Source organism: Malaclemys terrapin, chromosome 10, assembly GCF_027887155.1.
Source record: "Malaclemys terrapin pileata isolate rMalTer1 chromosome 10, rMalTer1.hap1, whole genome shotgun sequence".
In the NCBI taxonomy this organism is placed as follows: Eukaryota; Metazoa; Chordata; order Testudines; family Emydidae; genus Malaclemys; species Malaclemys terrapin.
Genome location: NC_071514.1, coordinates 85397895 through 85420283, shown reverse-complemented (window position 1 = coordinate 85420283; position 22389 = coordinate 85397895). Strand labels below are relative to the sequence as shown.

Below are 22389 nucleotides of genomic sequence, written 5' to 3'. Positions count from 1 at the left end.
GAGACCTCTAGACATTTTTCTCTCCCCCCCATTTTTTTTTTATTCTTTGCAAAGAACGTTCAGCTTCTCTCTATGGTTATGTGCAGCATACACACACAGGCCCCAAACCCTGCAAAGCACTTGAGCTTAATTGTAAGCACACTCTTGAGTAGTTCCATTTAAGTCTTTACTCACGCGCTTAAAAATTAAGCATGTGCTTGAGTAGCTCCACTGACTTAAATGGACATACATGTGTGCGCTTATCTTTAAGAACAAACTTAAGTGCTTTGCAGATTGGAGCCAGGGTTTCCCCAGATCTCAAGCTACTCAAAAGAAAATAGAGCGACCAAGGGGCAAAGGCAGACTTGCTCTGTAAGATGACTTGGCTGTGGGCCGTCAGACTAGAAACAGTACAGAAACATTCCCAGTGATGAAAGCAAGGCACACACTAATTTCAAAACAAGCTAGTTTCAAAATTGCCTGGGGTGAAGAGTCGGAATTTCTATCCAACGTTCATGGTCTTTATTTACAGGTTCAGTTGAAGTGGTCCTAACTTTGGATATTGTTAACGCATTACAACTGCAAACACCATGAGCTGTAATTTCTCTAAAATGTCAGTCAAAGCTAACAATACCTCCTCTGCCAGAGAAAGGGTTATGTTGCACTTTCCTTAAGCTGTCTTCAGAGCAACATATTTAAGATGAAGATTTACTGCTTCACAGTTGAGGTTTAAAATTTAGGGCTGGGATTCAGAGTTTTAATGTCACTTTTGAAAAATCTGTTTTGTTCAGGTTCTGTGCTCATTTAAACATCTGGAAAAGCTGAGTGGATTCCAACAGTCATCTATGTATATATATCACGGCTGCAACATTTCACAGGCTCATCTTTCTAGCTATGCTTGGTTTTCAGCTCCACACAGAGCAGCAGACACACCCAAAGCCAGCTACAATCGCCTTCCTATTTCCATGGCCAAGGTGAGGAGCACCACAGAAATGCCTGCACATCTCACCCACCTTACATACTTCAGCGATCAATGTTCAAACTGTGCTAAATACCATTCGCTGAGCTGGCCTGCAAATCACTATTAGCCGGAACATTTGTTTTAGTTTAGTGACCTCGGTGGTAACCTTGTTATCTGAAAGCAAGCTGGTGTGGTGCAGCACCATGAATCTTTCTTACATCTCAGCAAGAGACATATGGCTGGTTATGAAGAATAATCCCAAGAGTTTTTCATGTCAGTTGCCAGGTTTAAGCAAATCCAACATTTGACATTCCCAGTCAGTTAAGTGACTGCCCTTCCTCTCGCAGATATTAAAAGCCAATTAAATCTTCCTGTTACCAGATAGCTGCATTACCATAAAAATGCACAACTGAGTCACTACAACCCAGACCTTAATGTTCGACATAATCGTAGGTTGCTCTAGAACAATGACACGCGTATTAGCAACATCTTTAGGGAAGAGGAAATCTTTAGCTTTTCACTGGTTCAAAATGAACCCGGTGCCCTCAACTGATTCCTGGTCTGGGCTGGGATATTCCCATCTGCGGAAATATTTCTCAGCCTTGTGTCTTAAAGCTCCTTAAAAACGAAACGGCTGTAAGAAGCTTGGTTCTCCACAGCCAGAGGAACAGAAAGTTCACCCGTGCGCATTCCCCAGCCATCGCCAAGTGACAGTTGTCAGGATGCACACACAAGACAGAAAAGCCTGCTAGAAGACTGGGCCAAGTGCAAAATTCAACTACAAAAGGAGAAGTGTTGCTTCCTTTCGAAGAGCCCAAGTAACTGTCATCTGCTCTTTATTTGCAGAAATAACCTATTAAATATTAACTAATATGAATTAATGCCAGCTGGGTTGGCCTTTCCACGACTACCTGCCCGCTTAACTAACTGCGGCGGTAATTCTGAGATGAGGTTCCAGCCTGGGCGACTGGCAGGCAATAGACGACTTGGGCAACTTTTTTCACACTCACGCTGGCATCTAGCAGTTGCTCTTGAAACATAGCAATTTAGTTTTAATTGAGACATCTCCTTCGTAGGGAAAGGCAGCCCACAGGAAGCCTGCAATCTGCCGCTTTTCACAGCAAGGCATAAGGAAAGCTCTTTTAGGAGCCAGGTAGTCCCCTCCTCACCTCGCCAAGGTGACTGCCTAGCATGATTGACAAGAGCGGCTGCAGACTCAGTATTGCTGGAAGAGCTTCCCGAGGAAGAGAGAGAGAGGCTGGAGTAGATGCTAACATAGTCAAGGCAGGGGAGGGAGGGAGAGACAAGTTAGAGACAGGGGAGAATTGCAGGAGAACCTGGAGTGGCTCTAAAAAAACCCTTTCCCCCCACCCCCATTACCCTCTAGCTGCTCAGATTCTCCTGTCTGCCCCTACACCAGGGAAGGATTAGATTCCCTACATGCGTAGTGTCTAGATCTCTCCCTTCCAGACCAGTACCATATCCGCCTCCTCTCCACCCAAGCCCTCTGGTTCCTCTCTAGTTCTCCAGGACTCTTCCCAAAATGAAACCAAAAGGGCTACTGCTACAGTAAGGTGCCGCTCCGTAAAGAGAGATCCGCCATTGTGCTGGCCCAGAGCAGACCACGCGGTCATTCAATTGACCAGGTTGCTCCTTCCCCTTTGCTCCAGGGTGGACCGAGGGCAGGGCCAGTGGAGAGAGAAGCTGCATGAACCTTTTTCCTGATACTGCTTCCTTCCCCCTCCACACTGGCTCAGCAGAGCTGGCTGGCACGCAGGGGGTTTTGTTTGGGGAGAGGCAGTCAAGGCCCAGCCTATGCCCAGCGCCCTGGCCAGGAGGGCACTAGCTGCTCTCCACTGATTGCTTTATCCCTCCTCCCACCCACCCACCCACAGACCTGAAACGTGAGTAGCCCACACAAAGGGGCAAGGTGCACCTGACCTCCGGCCCAAAGCTTTCACTGCTCTCCCACTGCCCAACTTCATCGGAAATATCTTATACAAGAAAAATAAGATTAAGCGGTTCGCCCTTTTCCAAATCCTTCACTTTCATCTCTGCTGTAGCTGTGCTTCCTGGCTACCTTTGATTATTTCGGTCTCCCAGCGGAACGGCTCTACAACCTCCGTGCCTCTTCCACGGATCAAAAACACTCAGCTGTTGTGTGTCACCAGTTCCAGTTTACTGGTTTCCAAAGGAGCAAACTTTGGAGGTGCAACGTACATCTGTTGTTCCCCACCACACTCCTCATCCTCTGTGGCCATTTATTTGTGCATCCGCAGGTTGGCTTGCAGTATGGGGCTGAAAGCTCAAATTCCTTTTTTGTTTCAAAATCAAAACCCAACAACAAAAGCCACAAATTGAAATGTTTTCCTCCGAGGTTATTTTGAGGCAAGTATTTTGCCTTTGTTTCCAGACTCTTTTAAAAGCATATGGTCATTTTCTAGATTACTGCTCCAAACAACTTCAGATGAGTAAAAATGAATGTCATGTTGTGGGAACTAGTCAACAGAGCAATACAAAGAATACATTTGTAGGGTACATCCCATTAGGTAATGGTGTATGCCAAGTACACCAATGCAATGGCGATGGTACACCAGTCAATCATTAACATTGAGCACTTAACAGACCTTTGTTTGCCAGCAGAAAGCGCCAAGTTTTCCAAAGGAGACTCCAGCGTCAACCTCAGCAGAACATGCTACAAGTGAAAAAACTTGCCTGCGAGGGTGCACAGGCATCTGCGCACACTTATGCATTTTTGAATGCAAGTACCTTTTTGTGTATGTGAAGACTTGATCTGTGCACAGAAGCCTGCACAAAAGATGGGCACAATTCAGAAGGCACCTTTAAAGATTCCTCTGTAGGTATATTAAAAAAAGGTTATTTATATGTAAAACCTTCTCTGTTTACAGGGCTGCTGCTCAGTTGGGTCTGCTGGGGAGTTAGATTAAAACCAGCAGGGTTAGGCCTCGTATCTTCCCATTTCCTTCAGCGTTTGCCCAGTGGGAGGAGACCAGAAGACTGAGGGATTTAACACTGAGGCTAGAGCTACATTGGATATGAAATTGCATAGCTTTTAGCAAGTAGTAGTAAAGGCCTTCATATTACCATGCAGCAAAGCTGGCTACAAGAAGGGGCTGCAGAAGTGTACACCATACTGCTCACGGGAACAGCCAGGCAGGTATCTCTGCAATTTCATCTACCCATTGCTTAATGCTAAAATTAAAAGGCATCTGAATAGGTGTGTGTGTGTGCACAGAAGCACTGTTAGAGCGATTGCTTGGATGACTGAATTCAATTAGCAGACAGACACTTTCACGCTGGGCAAAAATGTCAAATATCATTTTATAAAAACACACTTCATACGCAGTTCCCCACGCTTGCTCTGGCTCTCCTTCCCCGACTGTTGTGTTAATAGATACGGATCTGAATGGTGCAAACACCAAGGAGGGAGAAGAGTTGAAAGGAAGGGGATGAAGTTAAATAAAAATAAGATGTTAGCTAAACTTCAGGAAACGCTTCCAGAGAATGTGCCTCATTCTTCTTAACCTTCCCTCATAGGTCAGGTTTTCTAAACCGCTTAGAATTTTTGTTGCTTTCCTCTAGACTCTCCCCAGTTTGTCCCCGTCTTTCCTAAAGCGCAGCACCCAGAACTGGACAAAATGCTCTACTGACGCCCCACCAGTTCTGAGTAGAGGGGGTCAATTAGCTCCTTTGTCTGATATAGGACCTTCCTGTCATTACCTCCCAGAATAATATTAGCTTTTTTGCAACTGCCTGACACTGTTGGCTCATACCCTCCCCCAGCAGTGCTACTGCCTGACCTGTTCTTCCCCATTTTGTAGTTGATTTTTCCTTCCTACGTGAAGTACTTTGCCCTTGTCATTATTGAGTTTCATATTGTTGTATCCACAAACTGATCCACATGCCTTATAATTCACAGAAACACTTCCCCCTCCCCCCTCCACATACAGGGGCAGCTCCAGACACCAGCGCACCAAGCACGTGCCTGGGGTGGCAAGCTGTGGGGGGGCGGCATGCCGGTCGCTGTGGGGGCGGCAGTCAGGGATCCTTCAGCAGCATGCCTGTGGGAGGTCCGCCGCTCCTGCGGCTTCGGCGGGGGGTACGCCGAAGGTGTGGCACCGGCGGACCTCACACAGGCATGCCGCTGAATCCACATTACCAGACGGACCTCCCGCAGGCACGCCGCCGAAAGCCTCCTGACTGCCGTGTTTGGAGCGGCAAAATACATAGAGCCACCCCTGTCCACATATACCCACCCCCTCTCTCTACCTCCACATATTAAATAGCGGGGTATTGCAATGAAATCACATATTAAGACTCCGGTATTTTCACAAAATCTACAGTATGCTAGGAAGATTGGACGGCTAAAAGATATGCCTGTAAATTGCTGACCTTGTGGTAGGAATCACTGGGTGAAATTCTATGGCCTGGGTTATGCAGAAGTTCACACTAGATGATCATAATGGCCTCTTCTGCCTTCCTACATAGACTAATTATCTACATTAACAGCATTTTGCAAACCATTAGCCTGTTTGGTGCTGGTTTGCTTATTGTATTTCCCTTCTCCCTCCACTTACTAATTCATAACATTCAGTAATTAGCAAATTGGCAGTAATTAGGGAGTTTCTCCCATATAGAAGAAAGCTTCCAACCAAGACAGCAACAGTCTGACCAATAAGGTTTTTCCCTAGGCACATTGGCTATTAGACAGGTTGTGTTGTGGATTCCTAGATTCCAAGGCCAGAGGGGACCATTGTGATCTTGTCGGACTTCCTGACTAGCACAGGCCAGAGAAGCACTGCTATGTCAACATTTTTTAAAAGTTACATGTTTTAATGTATTTACACTTAATCCTCCACTGTGTGGAGGCCCCAAAACCTCAGTTCTGCCAGGCTCCTCCTTTAGCCCTTACAGCCATGGGGCCTGTATTATTCAGTGGGGGGCACGTAACTGGCAGGTACTGACACCAGCTAACCCAGGGCCAGATATAGGAAGAGCCTAACCAGACCATTTGTAGCCCTCGGCAGGACACCGGATCTGCTGAACATGTGAAAGCTGCATTCGCTTCTCCAACGCCATCCTTCTTATTCACCAACCAAGTCATCAAAACCGAACATACTCCATCAAGGGCCTTCTTTGAAACTGAAGGACCGGGGTCAAGTACACTTCTGTGTTACACAATACCCTGAAGTGTGCTACTGACAGCGCGGAGGAGTTAGCACAACAAATAAACATTCTCAGTGCACTCAGTCGAACCCAGCCAGGGACTGTTGGTCAGTTTCACATGGCAATATTAAAAAGAACTTGATATCCGGGCACTGATTGGTGTGAGAGGGGAATTCACATCTACACAGCAAGGGGACCGTCCGCCCTGTTCCTGCCAAACCCAACGGTCAAAGCCCCAACACTCTCCAGCTCCTTCCAGCAGACTATGACACAACACGGCTGCTTGGCACTTTTCTTTCATTTGCTGTGTCAAAGAAAAAGCAGCTCTCACCAAGCTGGCAACAAGCTCATCAAGCTTAAGTTTCTTCTGTCCATGCGGCCTGACAGACGTACCTGAAAAAAACCTTTCAGCTAGTTCCCCTGCTCCATTCTGGAGTATGAGAGAGGATCCCTGTTAGCAGGTTAGAAGGGAAATACAGGCTGAACGGAGAGACTCGCTCAGGAGTCACCCGGAAGTTCACCTGAGAAGCCTCATTTCCAAACAATGGGTGACCCTGCCAAAAAAGCAGATGAAGGGCACGACCCTGCCCATATGCACGGGAATGCATAGCACAGGGCACGCTCCCAGACCGGTGCAGAGGAATTAGCAGAAAGGGAATGAGTCTGTAGCTAAAAACAAGGTTCACGTCATTTGGCATCACTGTAAGCGATGGGCTGGGAAGGTGTGAGGGGATCAGGAATGGGATGGGCCTTTCACCTCTAAGTCACTGGCCACGCTGGCAGTGACGAATTGTTTAGTGGCCTGTGTATCAGGAAATATTCTTAAATGTAGATGTGCGTGTGCATGCAGGACAGTCCCCAGCTACAGAACCTTGGCTCCGGAGCTCCAACTGTGGCAGCTCGTTCTTCTAGGTCTGGCGGTCCCTGGTTCAGGTGCCTGTGTCAGCCAAGCGGGCAGCTGTCTGTCACACCCCTACCACAGAACTCACACGTCTCCTACTGGCAATTTCAGGACTGAATGGGCCGTGAGAATCCTCCACTCAGCTATAGAGGGGCTCTCTCCACAACAGGGTTGTGTCCCGTTGTCCTACATCCTCGGTCCCTGGGCTGGCTGCAGAAGGCGCAGGCAACCCTTCCTCCTGGCTATGTGCAGGACTGAGAGGTAAACTTGCCTTTGTAGTCACATCTGGAGTAGCCACATATTGGGAAGCAAATCCATAGACGGTGTAGCGGGGTCCAATGTGAGAGCCACCCTCCCTCTGACGTCCAGCCAGCATCAGGCTCTTAACCCTTTCTCCAGCACTTCTCAGCCCTTCCCAGCCAAGGCTCCTCCCAGCCAGCTCCTGACTGGTGTAGACAGCCCCATTTAGGGTGACCAGACAGCAAGTGTAAAAAAATCGGGATGGGGTGGGTGGGTAATAGAAGCCTATATAGGAAAAAGCCCCCCGAAAATCAGGATGTCCCTATAAAATCGGGACATATGGTCACCTTAGCCCCATTCCACCTCCTTTCCTGACCCTGGGTCTCTCCTGTCTTCTCCCATGATTAAGAAGCAGGGGAGCTTTATATACACAGTTTCCTGCAGGACACATGACTAGGAGCCAGCATGTGACCTGCCAATACAGCTCCATTTGTAAAGGGGCCAAGGTGCTCTGGGATGTGTGCACATGCCTCTGTTAGACGCAGCGACAGAGCCCTTCACGGGAAGGGCCAGAGCCCCATGACATGATGCAGAAAGGCACCCTTTAGAAATCTCTGCATGCAATCTAGTTATTCCCCACTTCAGATTGTAGTGGCAACAGAATGTATATTTAGCCACCACATTTGGTTAAACTTTAGCCTCCTCCTCCCACTGTTTCTATTTTTAACTAGCATTCTCGTCACTGTAGTGTCTCCAATTCAATCTCCTTGCTTATAGCAGTTGCTGAAATTAATCAGTTTCCATGGTAAAAAAGTTAGACCTTCCAGCCAGGCCTGAAGTGCACTGGCAAAATCATTGCAGGGAATCTTACATGACTGCTCCATGCTTGGCTGTGCCTCACACAAAGTCATCAGGATTCACCAAGAAAAATGTAAATCATTCATTAAACCACCACTATGGTGTCTCAGAACAGCTGTCTTTAAAGGTGGCAGATTTTCACACTATAATTGTTTTATTATTTTTCAGTCAGTAATTATACTGGATATTGTTGCCTTCTCAACCTCATGTCATTCCTTCCTGGGAAAGTTACAGTGATTGGTGCAAGGCCGACCATGCAAAGCAAAAGGGAGGTGTGAAATTGATTTAAATGTTTTTTTTCTGGGGGCTGGAGAGGGTTTGACAAACATATGCATAATTGTAATTAAATCTGAGGGCTAATATTGTGACTGAGATTTTTGAAAAACAATGTATTTTTTTCTGGTAAACACCCATGGCATTAAGATAATCAGGGATGACTTTGTCTATTAATGACCAAGAGAGTCTAAATTGTAACAGAGGTGAATTCTCATCAAATATTGGAGTAGTGGATAGGGCTAGCACTTTTAATAGAGACTGGATTGCGGCATGATAATCAAGATGATGAAGAGGGGTCAGGATCAATAGATTCTTTAGGGCTCAGAGGAAACCCTGTAGATTAGCCACCCACTAAAGACAGATTTTTAAAAACTACAACTCATCCTCTGACAGTTCATCAGTGTGACAAAAGATGAAATGATCAGCTATTTCAGCTAGGGTAGATGTTTAAGAAGTATCACTAGGGACAACAGAACAGTCTGGGAGGTCTTCTATAGCATGATTCGAAGAGCTATTTTAGCACTTAGAAGTGTTTGGCAAGGGTTAATTAACCCTTGGAACTACAGGTTAGCCAGTGCAGGAGGGATCTTAAATATGAACATTTTACAGATGGAGAAACTGAGGCAGTAACTTAGTCAAGGTACCAGAGGCAGATGGGATGACAGCTCAGGTTCCCAACCCTCTGCTCAAGCCTCAGCACTTCTTTTGTGACACTGAGGTGGTTTTCTCTCAACCGGCAACAAGTGACCACCTAGCTGAAGGTCTTTATTATAAAACCTCAAAAATATACAAATAGTTCACATGACTGTAAGAGTGCTGAAATTCGAGGGTCACATGAAAGGGCAACATTTTCGCTGGCTAAACAATCATCAGCCAAAAGAGTCAGCGGAATCTCTTCTCAAAAGCTTTGTTGTGCATACAAGAGACAAACAGAATATTTATTGCGGGGCAATTTGCATTCAAGATCTGCCCCCAGGATTAACATTTCAAGCAGAGGTTGAAATTTTTACTGCCAATCTGGCTCACCAGTGTCTCTCCCCCCCCGCCCCAATGACTTCACATTGCAAACCCATAAACAGGAGATCAGCTGCTGAATTTACTTACATCAGAAGCAGGACCTTTATCAGCACCCGGGCAGGAGAAAGTAACAAATTCATGGCACCGCTTGTGTACAACGAAGCAGCAAACTGCAAAGAAAATGCAGTGAAAATGTCAATCAAAGGGTAAATGAAAAGCTTGTAACTAGTTACATCAGGATATGAGGCTTTTCCACAGGTGCACTGAAACATGTTGGATTATTACATTTCATTTTTTATGTCTTTGTAAGACATGCCTAATTAGCCTCCTATCAGAGCAGTTTTTCAAAAATGTTGTTTTCTATCAGCAGTCAGAATTAACAGCATTATTCAGTTATTTCTCAGCAAAAAGACGCCCACAACTCCTAAGGCAGGTCACTTTTCGACGAGACCATGGTGGAATTTAAGAACAGCTTGTTGCATGATATCAACAGAGATCGCATTTCAGTGCAACTTCACTGAAGTGAAAAGCTGAATGAACATCATAAACAACTAATGGAAAGCGTGGATCACATCTACATCCACTTAACTTAGCATCACTGATGTTGGATGCTCTGAAGTTACCTCATGTATAAATCATCCTGCCATGCTCTGACTCCTACCTCTCCCAAGGTGAATGTACACTACAGGAGAGAAAGAGCATCAGTAGATAGACAAGAGCTGTACAGCCTAATGGAGATTTAGCTTTAAAGGGGTAGGCAGATAATAAGTTTGTGGGAGGAAAACTCTCTTCTCCAGTGCCAGAGGCTCAGTAATTTGCCATACTATGAAAGCAGTTGTTCCCTCTTCTCTATAGCTTTTATAGTTTACACAAGGAACCCATCCACAGATTCAGGGCCTGTGTGTGGAGGTCTCCCCTCTAGGAATATCACAGATAAATAAGTCACAGGATGCCAAGGCCAATGTTTTCAAACCCGGATGCCTAAAATTCCATCTACATGGCCTGATTCAGCAAAGCACTTAAGAACATGCCTAACTTTAAACATGCAAGTCACGCCATTGAAGCCTATGGGACTACTCGTGCTTCGAGTTATGTATGTGCTTACGTGGTTTGCTGGATCAGGGCTGAATATAGGCAGCGAGATCAAAGTGGCCTGGCCAATTTGCTGAAAGTCACTTTGATTTGGATGCCCAAATACTAAGGTAACTGTAGACACCCGGGGGTGAAAGTGTTAGCCTCAGGGTTTCTGTACAGCCCCAAGCTACACACTGGCTTACTGAAAATAGCGGATATTTACTCCCATCTTCCAAACCATTCACACCAGCATCTCTTGAAGAAAAACCAAGACTTAAGGGTACTCTGCGTCAGATACCCAAGGTGCAAAGACTGGCAAATTGTGAAGGTAAAGAAACCAAGATGTCACAAGGCATTAAGCCCAGAGTTCAATGTAGTATTGCAAACAAGATTAGGGGATGTAGGGGGGAGCAGAAAATAATAGGCTTGGAAGTATTTGGCTGTATTGTTAAAAGCCTACGTGTTTAAATGATTGCACTTTACAAGAGCACAGATGGTGTATGGAGGGGTGGGTGCGCAGCATTTCACTGAGGCTTAGTGGTGCACCTTGTATGGCTGGGCCCTACATTTACAAAGAAGGGAGCTTTTAAATTCAACCCCTCTTCTCTCCGATCAACAAAGGCACGTCCCCAACAGAACCACGTGAATAACTACCGGCAGACAACGTGAAGTGAGACTCCTTCTGCTTCCAGATTGCAATGGTCTCACGTTCATAAAGGCACTGTGGAGAGTGATCATGAATATTTGAAATTTGAATGGTGTAGCTAAGTCCTAGTTGTCCAAGAAGTCACATGACTGTGTTTCTGTTCTGAGCAGAATGAGCATTCAAGCTGAAACACACCACCACGTGCGGCTGTGACGGCCATCATCCTGGCTGACAATCCAGGGATTGAACCACGGATCTGGAGCGCTACATACAGCCAGGAGCTGTTAGAGATTGAGCTAGAGAGCCCAGGCTTTGTAGGTGGGGCTATAGCAGACTCATGGCCACTGCAGACTGAGCACAGAGGGATATGAATCTCGAACATGCACCAGTAGCTGTCAGCAGGGAAACAGGCTTCTACCACTTGAGCTAAAGGCAAAGTCACTAAGCTTGGAGTCAGTGGCAAGCTCTTCTAGGGCCTGGTTACAGAAAGCAGAAGGAGACAGTCACATACCTAAGGCAATATCTTACACGGGTACTTCCTATGCAGACTGGTGCATGCCCACAATTTAAACTATAGTGTCTGAATTTGTACCCTCAAAACTGGGATTATTTGCTATTTCACAGAAGAACCAACCCACAACAGAGCACACGGCTGAAGGATTTGAATGAGTAGTTGCAGAAATTGTGTATTAAATCCTTCAGCACAGCCAGTCACCAGCAGTTCCTGGGTTAAACAAGACAAGATGCTCAGTGAAATGCTGCTTGGCCAAATGCACCCAGTCTCCTGTCTCTTCTCTCCCTCCCATCCTCGCTCAGCTCTGCACTACCTACCAGGTATTCCATAGGCACGGTGATCTCTCTAGCTCTAACTCGGGGCATAAGTAGAACTGAATGGCAGCTGTTAATAACTTGGCACGGTCTCTGGCTAGCGAAGAACTTGTCTGGGTTAAAGGCAACTTTGACAACGACTCTTTTGGCCACATCACATTAAAACGCCATACCCCTCCGCATGAGCCTCTTTCTCCTAAAGCACAACTCCTTCCCCTGAGCAGCTTTGAAATTAAATTCAAGAGCAAAAGAAAATACATGGTGCAAAAAGTTCAACAAGTTCAACCTGGAAGGTCTGAGACAGAGATGGGAATCACTGATGTGTGCGCATATGAAAATGAAGGCTTGATTACATGGGTACAGGACATCTTTTGTAGGAACAAAGCACAGAGCAAGTGAAACCGGCAGCTAAACTTCACAGTCCTCTCATTGTAGCGAGATGTAGTGGGCCGTGTGCTCTTCCATTTCCCGTTTCATTATGAAAGAAGTGAAGGTAGACGGGTTTTTATGAGTGGCAAAATTACTGCCAGTAATTTCTTCCCCCCATAGGAATTTGGATTGGCTCCTCCGCGCCCTACAAGTATCTGTCTTCTTGAACCACTGAGCCTCCTTCACAGTTTCTCCTCTGCTCTCTGTTACTCATCTGCGTACGAAGGCAGCACAATCTGGGAAGCAGGAAGGAAGAAATTAAGAATCTATTAGCACCGCTCTCTCTGAACCTGGGTACAAATTAAAATAGGCCTCCAAGACACATTCAAGTGCAGACACCCTCAGGATGTTGCATGATGAAGGGTAAATTCCCTGGTGGCTTCTTTAATTTTTGCTTGGACTGTTACCAGTGAGGTTGTTACTGGACTGAGTGGCCCTTCGCTGTACCACTTTCCCCACCACCCTCCAAATATAAAGGAAAAAGTAAAGACTCTGCTGTTGAATGCAAGCTTCACTCTGAAAATCTAGAAGGCAGTCAGCAGTGCTCTCTGCCCAATACTGTGCTCAGGGTCATCAAATCTAATTCATGCCTTGCCTGGCTCAAGGGAATCCACACTATACATTTGAGTCAAGTAGTTTGGACTGAGCCTATATTCAAGATGTACAGGAGTGGTATTAAAATGTCACTTCTTATAATAAGCTGATAGCATTAGACGGCTGACAACAAAAGCAGTGTTTGCCAACAATGGACAATAAAAGACAGAGCAGCTTAAAAAAACTGGATTAGAACTGAGACAATGAAAAGATAAAACTGTAGGTTGGTGCTTTAAGTTATTAGTGGCCAGTTTGTTAAATGTCTTCAATTCTACTAAGGGGCTGGCTTCAGTTCACTTTCCTAACAAAAGCTTAAACTGTGTATTTCACTTCAGCTCTCCTCAACTGTTAATAACGTGAAGCTGGATATTCAGGTGGGGACTGGATTACACAGACTTGACAGTATGTCATGGAACTTTTCAGAATTTTGAAACTGCCCCAACTCAATTCTGGCTGAGAGCTGCAACTCCCTAATAGCTGAGTGCTCTATATGGAATGGCCGAGTGGTCTAAAGTCTAGTTCCTAGTAGTATAGTGCCCACCCACCCACCCACCTACCTACCATCCCTATGTGAGAAGCCATTGAGACTGAATTCTCCTTCAGAAGGTCAGAGCTTCTGGTTGGGTTGAAGCAGCCTGGCAGTATGGTGTGGAGAAAATACCACAGGCAGCCACCACAGCAAAGAACTTGGGCTATGGGTCAAGGACTCCAGTCTCCATCAGGTAACTTCAACCTGCATTAGAACTTCTTGATCTTTTGATACTGAACTCCCCAGCCCAAATAGGAGGTTCTCTTTGCTGCATGCTCCCCATTGCTGTAGACGCCCTGCCGGCCTCAAACTGTCCTCCCCAACAACCAACCCCATTCAGCTTCAAACCATCAACTTAGCGCACCTGGTCATTCTCATAGCACTCACCCACACAAGCCAGGAGAGCCCCAGCAAGAGAGACAATGGACTGGGGCGGACGCAGCTGCCCTTGCCTTCACTGCCTCTTTCCCTGACTAGTCGTTAACCCTCCCAGTCTTAGGGTGGAGTCGTAAGGAAATAAATAACAGGAGATGATCTAATTCCCTTCCCTGATTCCAACACGGGTCACACAATCTGGCCACGAATTTGACTTTTAAATGTTTCCCACTGTTTTGTTTGGGGGTTTTTGGTTACTAAGCCAAGATGGATGAGTCTAGGATGAAGTGATGAGATCCCTGGCCAGGAGGAAAAAGACACAGACTTGGGAAAATGGATTCGCATTTGGAGAAGAGCAAAGGGCAGCAGCGGAAGCTGCATTTACAGAGAGGCTTTAAAAATAAGAGAAACTTAAAGGAAAGTAGAACCCACGGGTGCACCCACGAGGCAGAGAACTCAGCCAGACCAGGCCTCTCGCCTCTTTCTGTGCCAATACAACGCCTCCGGAGGAAGAGCTCTTGTTGGAATTCCATGCAATGGCTCATCCCAAAGTTAGGTCTGAGCTCCCCCTGCTGCGCCGCAGGAGGAAGTGAAAACACCACTCCTTTTCCAGAGCAGGAAAGACCAAAGTAAACTGAGGCAGCCATGCTGATCCCACTGTATTGAAAATAGCAGGGAAATGAAGTGAAAACTGTTCGCTGGACAGACCAAAACGAATCAGCAGCGGAAAACCAGAAAGTGACCCAAATTCTAAGAGGATAAATATGAACAAGTTAAATGGCAAAGCGATTTTCACTACGTAGTTGACAACATTGAACCGGCTTCCTCTACTGTCAGATGCACCTGACTTCTACAGAAGAGATTCACTCCCTGAATCCTGCCCACGGAGCAGAGAGATTCTCATCCAGACCTTCACTTGCCTTTTCCATTTCTGCAGCTTCCCCCTCAGCCCCTCCCCACCCAACCCTCACCCCGTGCATCCACTAAGACCGTCTTGCCAATCAGACACAGCACCTGCTCTTCGAATCCCTCCCTTGGGTCTCTTCACTGCCTCAAGATTAAGCATCTTGTCCTGGCCTCAAGAACCTGAGGAAGTGCCCCCCTCCCTGCTTACGTGACCCAATCCCTTACCAAGTGCCCCTCCAACGCCAACGGCCTGGATCAACCATCTGTCAGCATCTCTCTCCGTTGCTTTGCACCCCACTTGATATCGGGATAGGTTTGCGTGAATGTGACAAAGTGAAACTGTTCTTAATGTTTCCTCTGAATACTGTGTGGGTGCCTCAGTTTCCCCTATGCGTCCCTGCACCCCAGCGCTGTCCTGTGTGTATGGAACCCCCTTCCAGAGCAGACACACCAGACCTCGACCTTCACAGCTCACTTCTGATGCAACACAAGAAATGAGTCAGGCATTTATTTATATAGACACAGAGGCTGCTCCCCCACGCTGTGCCCTCACCTCTGCTGAGTGATCCTCCCACTGCAGACCCTGCTCTTCCTCCCCAACTCCTTCCCACTCTAGCCCCTTCCTCGTGCCATGTCTGATTTTGGATTTTAAGCTTTTAAGACTACCATCATCCCGGTCTTGCTTTTATTGTGCAGCACCTACTACATTTCTTGGGACTGCGAACGCAACCACTAAAACGTGGCTGGGCAAAATGACTGTAACAAGCCAGAAAGATGATTTCAGCAAGAGAAACAGACTATCTGTCTGTGCCAATTTAGCCTCTGAGTAACGTTTAGTCTTGACGGAATGCCGGAGCAGATGGCATCTGGTCTTATGGCCTTTACCTTTGTGGATACAAAAGGTAGCCTCATTACTGGACATGGGGAATACCCCAATTTCCATCACTAATGCTGGTTTAAACACAGCTTTTCATCCAACTTATTACATGAACATTCATTTCCTCGCTAGCTCTGTTATAATGTTCATTTACAGTTTCAGACACATGGGTAAGAGGCTTAAAGATCTCCTGACAGATTAACGAGTTGGATGGGAGTTTGGGGAGTGCTTCTCATTTGTCCTAACTCTGCTACAACCCCAGCTGTCTTCAATGGGAGCAGAATGAGGCCAGCACTGAGCACCCCACCCACTTGGGTACATAGCACTTGCTGTTTCACTTGCAAACTGCTTGGTGTTGCAACTTCAGCTTTCCTGATCAACCTACTTACACATCCCAACCACCCCCCTTTGACAGATTCCACCCGAAACCTTTCCTTGCGTCAACAGACTTCAAGCCCATGCATTTTGTTATAGTACAAGAGGCTGACAAGTTCATTTGGTGAGCTGATCCTAGGAGCTTCTATGAAGTCACCTTTATGTATCTTTCTTCAAAAGGACAAATAAAAACAAATTTCAAAGCCACCTCAGTCTAAAGCCGTTCTTCCCAGGATAGGCCACCCCTCCCCATGCCAATAAAGTGCTGAACTGGAATATGTTTCCAGACAAAATAAATCTGAGGAACGCCATTACCAGTTTCGGAATAAGCAAGATGCAATGAAAGTTAGAAGCCAGGTTAAAAAAAAAACAGTTTTGTTACTTAGACCTCAGAATACTGGAACGGAGAAGGATTTTACAAACTTGTTGTAGGACAAGGCTAGGTGAGGAGGGAAGACAGGATGGGATCAGCTTAAAGGGGAAAAGGAAAAGGGAGGAGGGTAAAGGATGGAGATAGCATGGAGGGCAGGTGGAACAACGCTTAAGAGGAGAGACAGAGAGCAGCTGGAGCCAATAGTCCGTAAGCAGAAAGGGAAACCAAGACACACAAATCTGAGGCTCAACTTTGGCCTGTGTCCCTTTCTCTTGTGAAGGAAGGAAGGAAGGAAAGCACCACGCCTTCATTTTAAATATCCCACTACATGAGCAGCACAGGTGTCGAAACATCCATTTCTAGTGACAAGAAAAACTAGGAAGTCTAGGTCTGCTCAGAAGTTCAAACCATCCCAAGTTTTGTAGGACAGCCTGTCCCCATGCTCTTTTGAGGTTTCATTTCAGAGTTTAATAATTAAGGAAGTCATTAAATATACATACACAGCTAACACCTCCTGGCCTTTCAGTGGCGTCCTGCAGGGCACATTAGCAATGCAACATTCTGCCACCGAGCAGAAAAATAATTACGGTGCCTTCAAAATATTACATGTCACAGCTCAATTAAGCCAGCGATACCACCATCGCCACCCATTGCAAATGAGCAGAGAAATCATCTTTGTGGTAACTGTGTATTGAGCAGCAGTACAAAGCTATTAAATAGGAACACAGATTGTTGGGCCCATAACACAGATTGCTGTAATGGAAATCAATTGGGGGAGCGTGTGTGGGGGGGGAACTGAACATGTAACCCTCACCTAGCACATCTAGGGCCTGATCCAAAGTCAGTTAACGGAAAGTTTGCCATTGATTTCATTGGGCTTTGGATAAAGCCCTTCGGCCCCAAACCTGCAAACATTCACGCACATGTTTAATTTTTAAATGGGACTAGTTACATGAACAGTCAGCTCTTGCCAGTGAGCAATGAATGGGATTACTCACGTGACGAAAGTGCTAATGTGTTTGCGGGATTGTGCCATAATTCTGACGAAGCTGCACCCCACCGAACACAGAAAAAAGAAGAAGATCAGATCTCTCTTCTGGTGACTAATCCAGTGCTTCACGCTGGAAAGGAATTACTCAGTTTCCACTCTGCTGAGCAAAATCCAAGGTCTGATTTTCTACACAAATGTTCCACATGCACAAAGCCCAATCAGGCAACTAAACATCTTTATATATACACTGGTACCTCTGGGAGGCACTCTTTTGCACCAGTGTATTAATTTCATTACACTTAGGAGTTGTAAGATTGTATCTTCAGCAGTTTAGAAATTACAGTACAAGCAACAGCTTCCCCAGGTCTCTAATTAGACAGTTAATTTGTAGATCTTATATGGATAATAAAGTCATCAAACCCCACAGATAAGTTGCACAGATCGTGAGCAGTTTGTACAATCAAAACAAACATTAACAGACATTCCTTTAATGCTTAATGCAGGAATGTTTGCTGGCCTGAAATTCCCATTCAGTGAATATATGTTATCTCTAATACAGTCATTCAGGGGAGAAAACACCATCTTACACACACACACACACACACACACACACACCTCTCCCCCCTTCAGGTTTTAAGAAATCGTGTTTAGGAAACGTACCATTTTCCATACCAGTTTGAACACCAGTTCTTCAGAATGGGTATCCTCCATCTGGCTGTGGCTAATATGGATCCTTCACAGGAAGATAAAAGCCATCTCTCTGCACCTGTGCAATACTGTACAAGTGGGTGTGAAGGAAGGGAGGGAAGATGCTTTCCCAGCAGTGGGGAAATCAGATTGACCCTGGAGTCCAGCGTCATTTCATCTGAGATTTTTAAATGGGAAGCCTGTGTTGTAGAGGAGGCCAGGAGGGCTCTAGATCAGGTAGCCAAATTAAAGAATAGACAGAGTTTGAACTCTGTCAATCCCTTGAATTTAACCGGCTGCCCTCCAAGATCCATGCATACGAGGTACTAATTCTGCCACAGGAGTTGTATATCTCTTTAAACTGCCGCATCTTATCGTCATGACAGAATTTCAGGAGAATGTAACTAACTGGGGAGAAGGAGTCCCTGATTCTGGAAAGCTGGGAGCAGCACACAGTTTGCCCAGGACAGCAGCTCAGAGAGTACAGTACTATAAAACATTCCTGGTGATTGAAGGCATCTTCAGCAGGCTTGGGGCTCTGACACAGGCACGGCCACTCTCTCACCATGTACCACGTGCTGCAATGGACACCTACTCACAACAAGACAACAGCAGGCCAGGCCAGTTAGGCAGCGTGAGCACCACAAGTGAAGAGCCATTTCACAGCAGTGCTGTGTCAGCCATCCACATACAAGCAGCACTGGGAACCTAATTCATGATGAGTTAGATGAGCAGCTCCAGAAAAAGTCTGCCAGTAAGAGGACTATTACTATTCTTGATGTTTCACTCAAGAAACACACACACACACACACACACACACACACAGAGTTTATTAACAGTGCAGCAAGAAAACCGTAGTCAATTTGACTGCTTCTCTAGAATGAAGGTTTTAGCACAGAAATAATGTTCCCAAGGCCCTGCTCTCCAGCAATACACCCCCACAGCAGAACTCTGCAGCAGCAAGACACCAGGGTATTTGCAAGCATGTGTTACTCTGGTGGTAGGAAAGAAGGCAAGTGTGGAAAGTAATAAAATCACTTCAAAGCTTCTCAGCCTAAGATGCAACCTGTAACAATTCCCAGGAAAGTTGTAGAGCAGTTTCCCAAGCAAACCACAGTCTGTACTGCCAAGAAAAACAGGACACAATTTGTTCCAAGAGTATGAATTTTAGAAAGTAAAAGTCTAGCTGCGCTACCAGGGAGGAAAGGCCCTTGCTGGGAGGTCCTGCTCAGTCTGACTTCAAAGACAGTGTATCCACCAACTCCAACAGATGGATAGGTCTGCTGTAGACAGACAAGCAGTTCATTGAATTAAAACTTATAAATCCTAAGCAATACTGTACTGTGGGAGAAGCTGGATAGTAACAGGTGTTCACTATTGTGTAACAATATTGCTGCTAATTAATGCAACATGCACTGTGTATCTTCCAAGCATGGGAGGACAGCTACAGTGTGTGGGGAGGGGGCGGGGGGTGTCAGGATTTGTCTGCAGTTCTGCCCTGCCCTGGGGAGAGTGGTGGGAGAACTCAGATCCACAGGAGCTTTTTCATATTCTAAGCCAAATGCCCAACATTAGCGACACAGCTAGTGCTAATGTGGACAAGACAGCTGTATGTCATTGATTTTCTTCCTCCAGATCCCAGCATGTTTTTTCCTGTGTTCTCAAAACAGACTCTGCTTCTGTGTAGCAACCACGTCTCATCTAGAGTAAGTGAATTAGAACAATTACCCTTAGCAGTCAACAGAGAAAAAAACAAAGGTCTTCAAATAGCAGGAAACATTTAAACTCCATAAAAGAAAAGACACTTTACTGGTAACCACAGGGCAATTGGACAACAGACCAAGCTGCCAGGGAGTGCTGGAAATGCTGTCCCCAGGAGATTATTTTGAAGCAAAGAGTAGACAAGTAGCCATTAGCTTTTTTTTTTTTTTTTTTTTTTTTTTTTTTTTTTAAGGCCAATGGGCTAAAACCAGCTACACAATGCACGGGGGGTAGAGGTAAGGGGTTGAACTGACTCAACCACCTCTACCAGTTCTCAAGTGCTGGGACTGTGGCACCTACATGATGCTCTAGAACAGGTTAACCTGCCAGTACTAGAATTCATTAGCTTATATGGGGCCCAGCATGCGCTTCTATGCTGGTAAGACACCATGCAAACAATCAGTAGTACACAATGTGGGTTTCTGCATGGTGTTCATAGCCTATGATCCATGGCATGGCTAGCCCTGTCTCTCTGCCACTACTCTAAACCAGGAGGGTGGAAGGAAGTTCCTCCACAGGGTCATCTGAAAGCAATGCAAGATTGTTCCTCGATGACCCAATGCACCATGACCTGCTGCAGCAGGACCATCAGAAGTCAGGCAACTTTAATGTGCTTTGCAATGTCTTGCAATAAATAATTGACGTCAACTATTCGTGAGAGGTGCCACCATGAAGGAAGAGATGACCATGCTGCTGCATGAAATGTACCTGCTCCGTTCAGTGTGTCGGGACAATGCCTTTTATTCCTCTAGGTCCTTGTTGTTTGGTTCATAGCCAGCAAACACAGGAGTGTAGGAAAACTCATTCGTGTTGGATGGCTGTTGGCTTATTGCGACCCTAGCCAACTGTCAAGAGGCCGCAGTTAGATCTCGTTCCAAGCATGCTACTTCTGCCTGTCCATCGCAATACCATAGTCAGCACCCTCCCCACTCAAAGACAAGACCCATATCAGACGTACTGCCAGAGTTCTGCATGACAGCACCTCATTTTACCAGGTATCAAATCCTTTGAGTTTCACCAGATTTATTTATAGCAAATGGAACACCAGTACCCTCAACACACCTTATTTCTGGCTCAGAATATTTGTTTCTCAGTGTAAACCAACACAAAGGAATTTCCCCACCATATGCATGAGGCATCACCTCACATGCACCATCTCCATTCGGATGCTTCTTGAAAGCAGAGAGTTTGGGCAAGTTGCCCAAACACACCAGGATACTGAGCTTTTTTTATTTTGAAATACAATCTTTTATTTGCTCCAAGGCTCCCGCTTTGGGGAAAACCCTCTCACACGTCATTCCCCCTCACCAGCACCAGGCGGTTTGGGAGCTTAACTATGGAACTGGGACCCCCAGGGCCACTGAAAACCAAAACACAGCCTTCCACCGCAGAGGTGCTGAAGGTTAAGGACTGTTTCCAGGTGAGGCTGATTTATATTTGTAAGAACAATTTAAAAAAAAATAGCGACACCCCTGAGACTACCATGGATGCAAGCACTGGGTGAGCTGCTATAGGAGATTTAAGCTTCACTGGGAAATCTCTCCCCATTGCACTACAACTAGTGTGCACCTGGCACAGGCATTTTGATCGCTAACAGCCTATTTAGAACAAGTCTGGTCCACACACTGATGGTTGCCGGAGCCCTACCCAGTAGTGCTCTCGACATTGCTACCAGAGCTAGTGCAGTCATGGGAGATTCCTCCCACCCCTATGCCCCAAAAAGTAACATGGCCAAGGACTCTTAATCTGCATGAGTACCAGTAGCAGGGAGGTCCCAGTGGATCTGCTCCTAGAGGATCGCGCAGGGGACTGGGGTGGGAAGAATGCCATCAGGCGCTATGCTTCAGTGCCTGGACAGGTGTTCTAAAGGCGAGACCATGCCCCCTAGTGATTAGAGCACAAGACTGGTAGCTGAGACTCCTGGGATTTGCTCCTGGCTCTGCAACAGGCTCACCTTGTGCCCCGGGAAAGCTACTCTGGGCCTCAGTTTCTCCACTGGTAAAACGCTGCCCCTGCTATGCAAAGCACTCAGATCCTCACAAGTGTGCAGCCTTAAGGGAAGGCTGCCTCCACCTGTGCAGTCACAATGAGAGATGTGGTAGTACAGGGGGCGGGGAAGAGGGCTGGAGAAGTGGGGAAGCACTTAAAATACTCACGAACAAGCCACTATCCTGAAGGAGACTACTGGCCCATCCAGTCCTGTACGCTGCCCACAGCATTCTCCTACACCCAATGCATCAGAAATATTGGGGGCACAAACCTATGATGCACCTGGCCCATGGTGCAATGCTGCACCGAGATGACGAATCATTCCCTGAGTGCTATCAGCTTGGAGTCTGCGGCTTGAAATTTGATTAGCCCCATCTCCCGTGCAAATACAGTTAGCTGTCAGGAAGACATCCACCCCTCCTTAAAAACCCAGGCACTGTGTCCAATGACTTCCTGCAAGAGCAAACCCTGAACCATGACTGAATGCTGCATAAGACAGCTTCGCCTTGGACTTCATCTCCAGATACTTCTCTTTA

The 22389-nt window shown here is 46.2% G+C and overlaps 1 protein-coding gene across 2 annotated transcripts in view; it reads right to left on the bottom strand.

Annotated features, from left to right (window-relative positions):
* Window positions 1-22389, bottom strand: part of PRKCB (protein kinase C beta) — a 241597-nt gene that overhangs the window by 135758 nt on the left and 83450 nt on the right. For both annotated transcript variants that reach the window (XM_054042412.1, XM_054042411.1), the window contains exon 3: window positions 9507-9589. In XM_054042412.1, the coding sequence (XP_053898387.1) occupies window positions 9507-9589 (83 nt within the window). The remainder of the gene's footprint in view (window positions 1-9506; window positions 9590-22389) is intronic.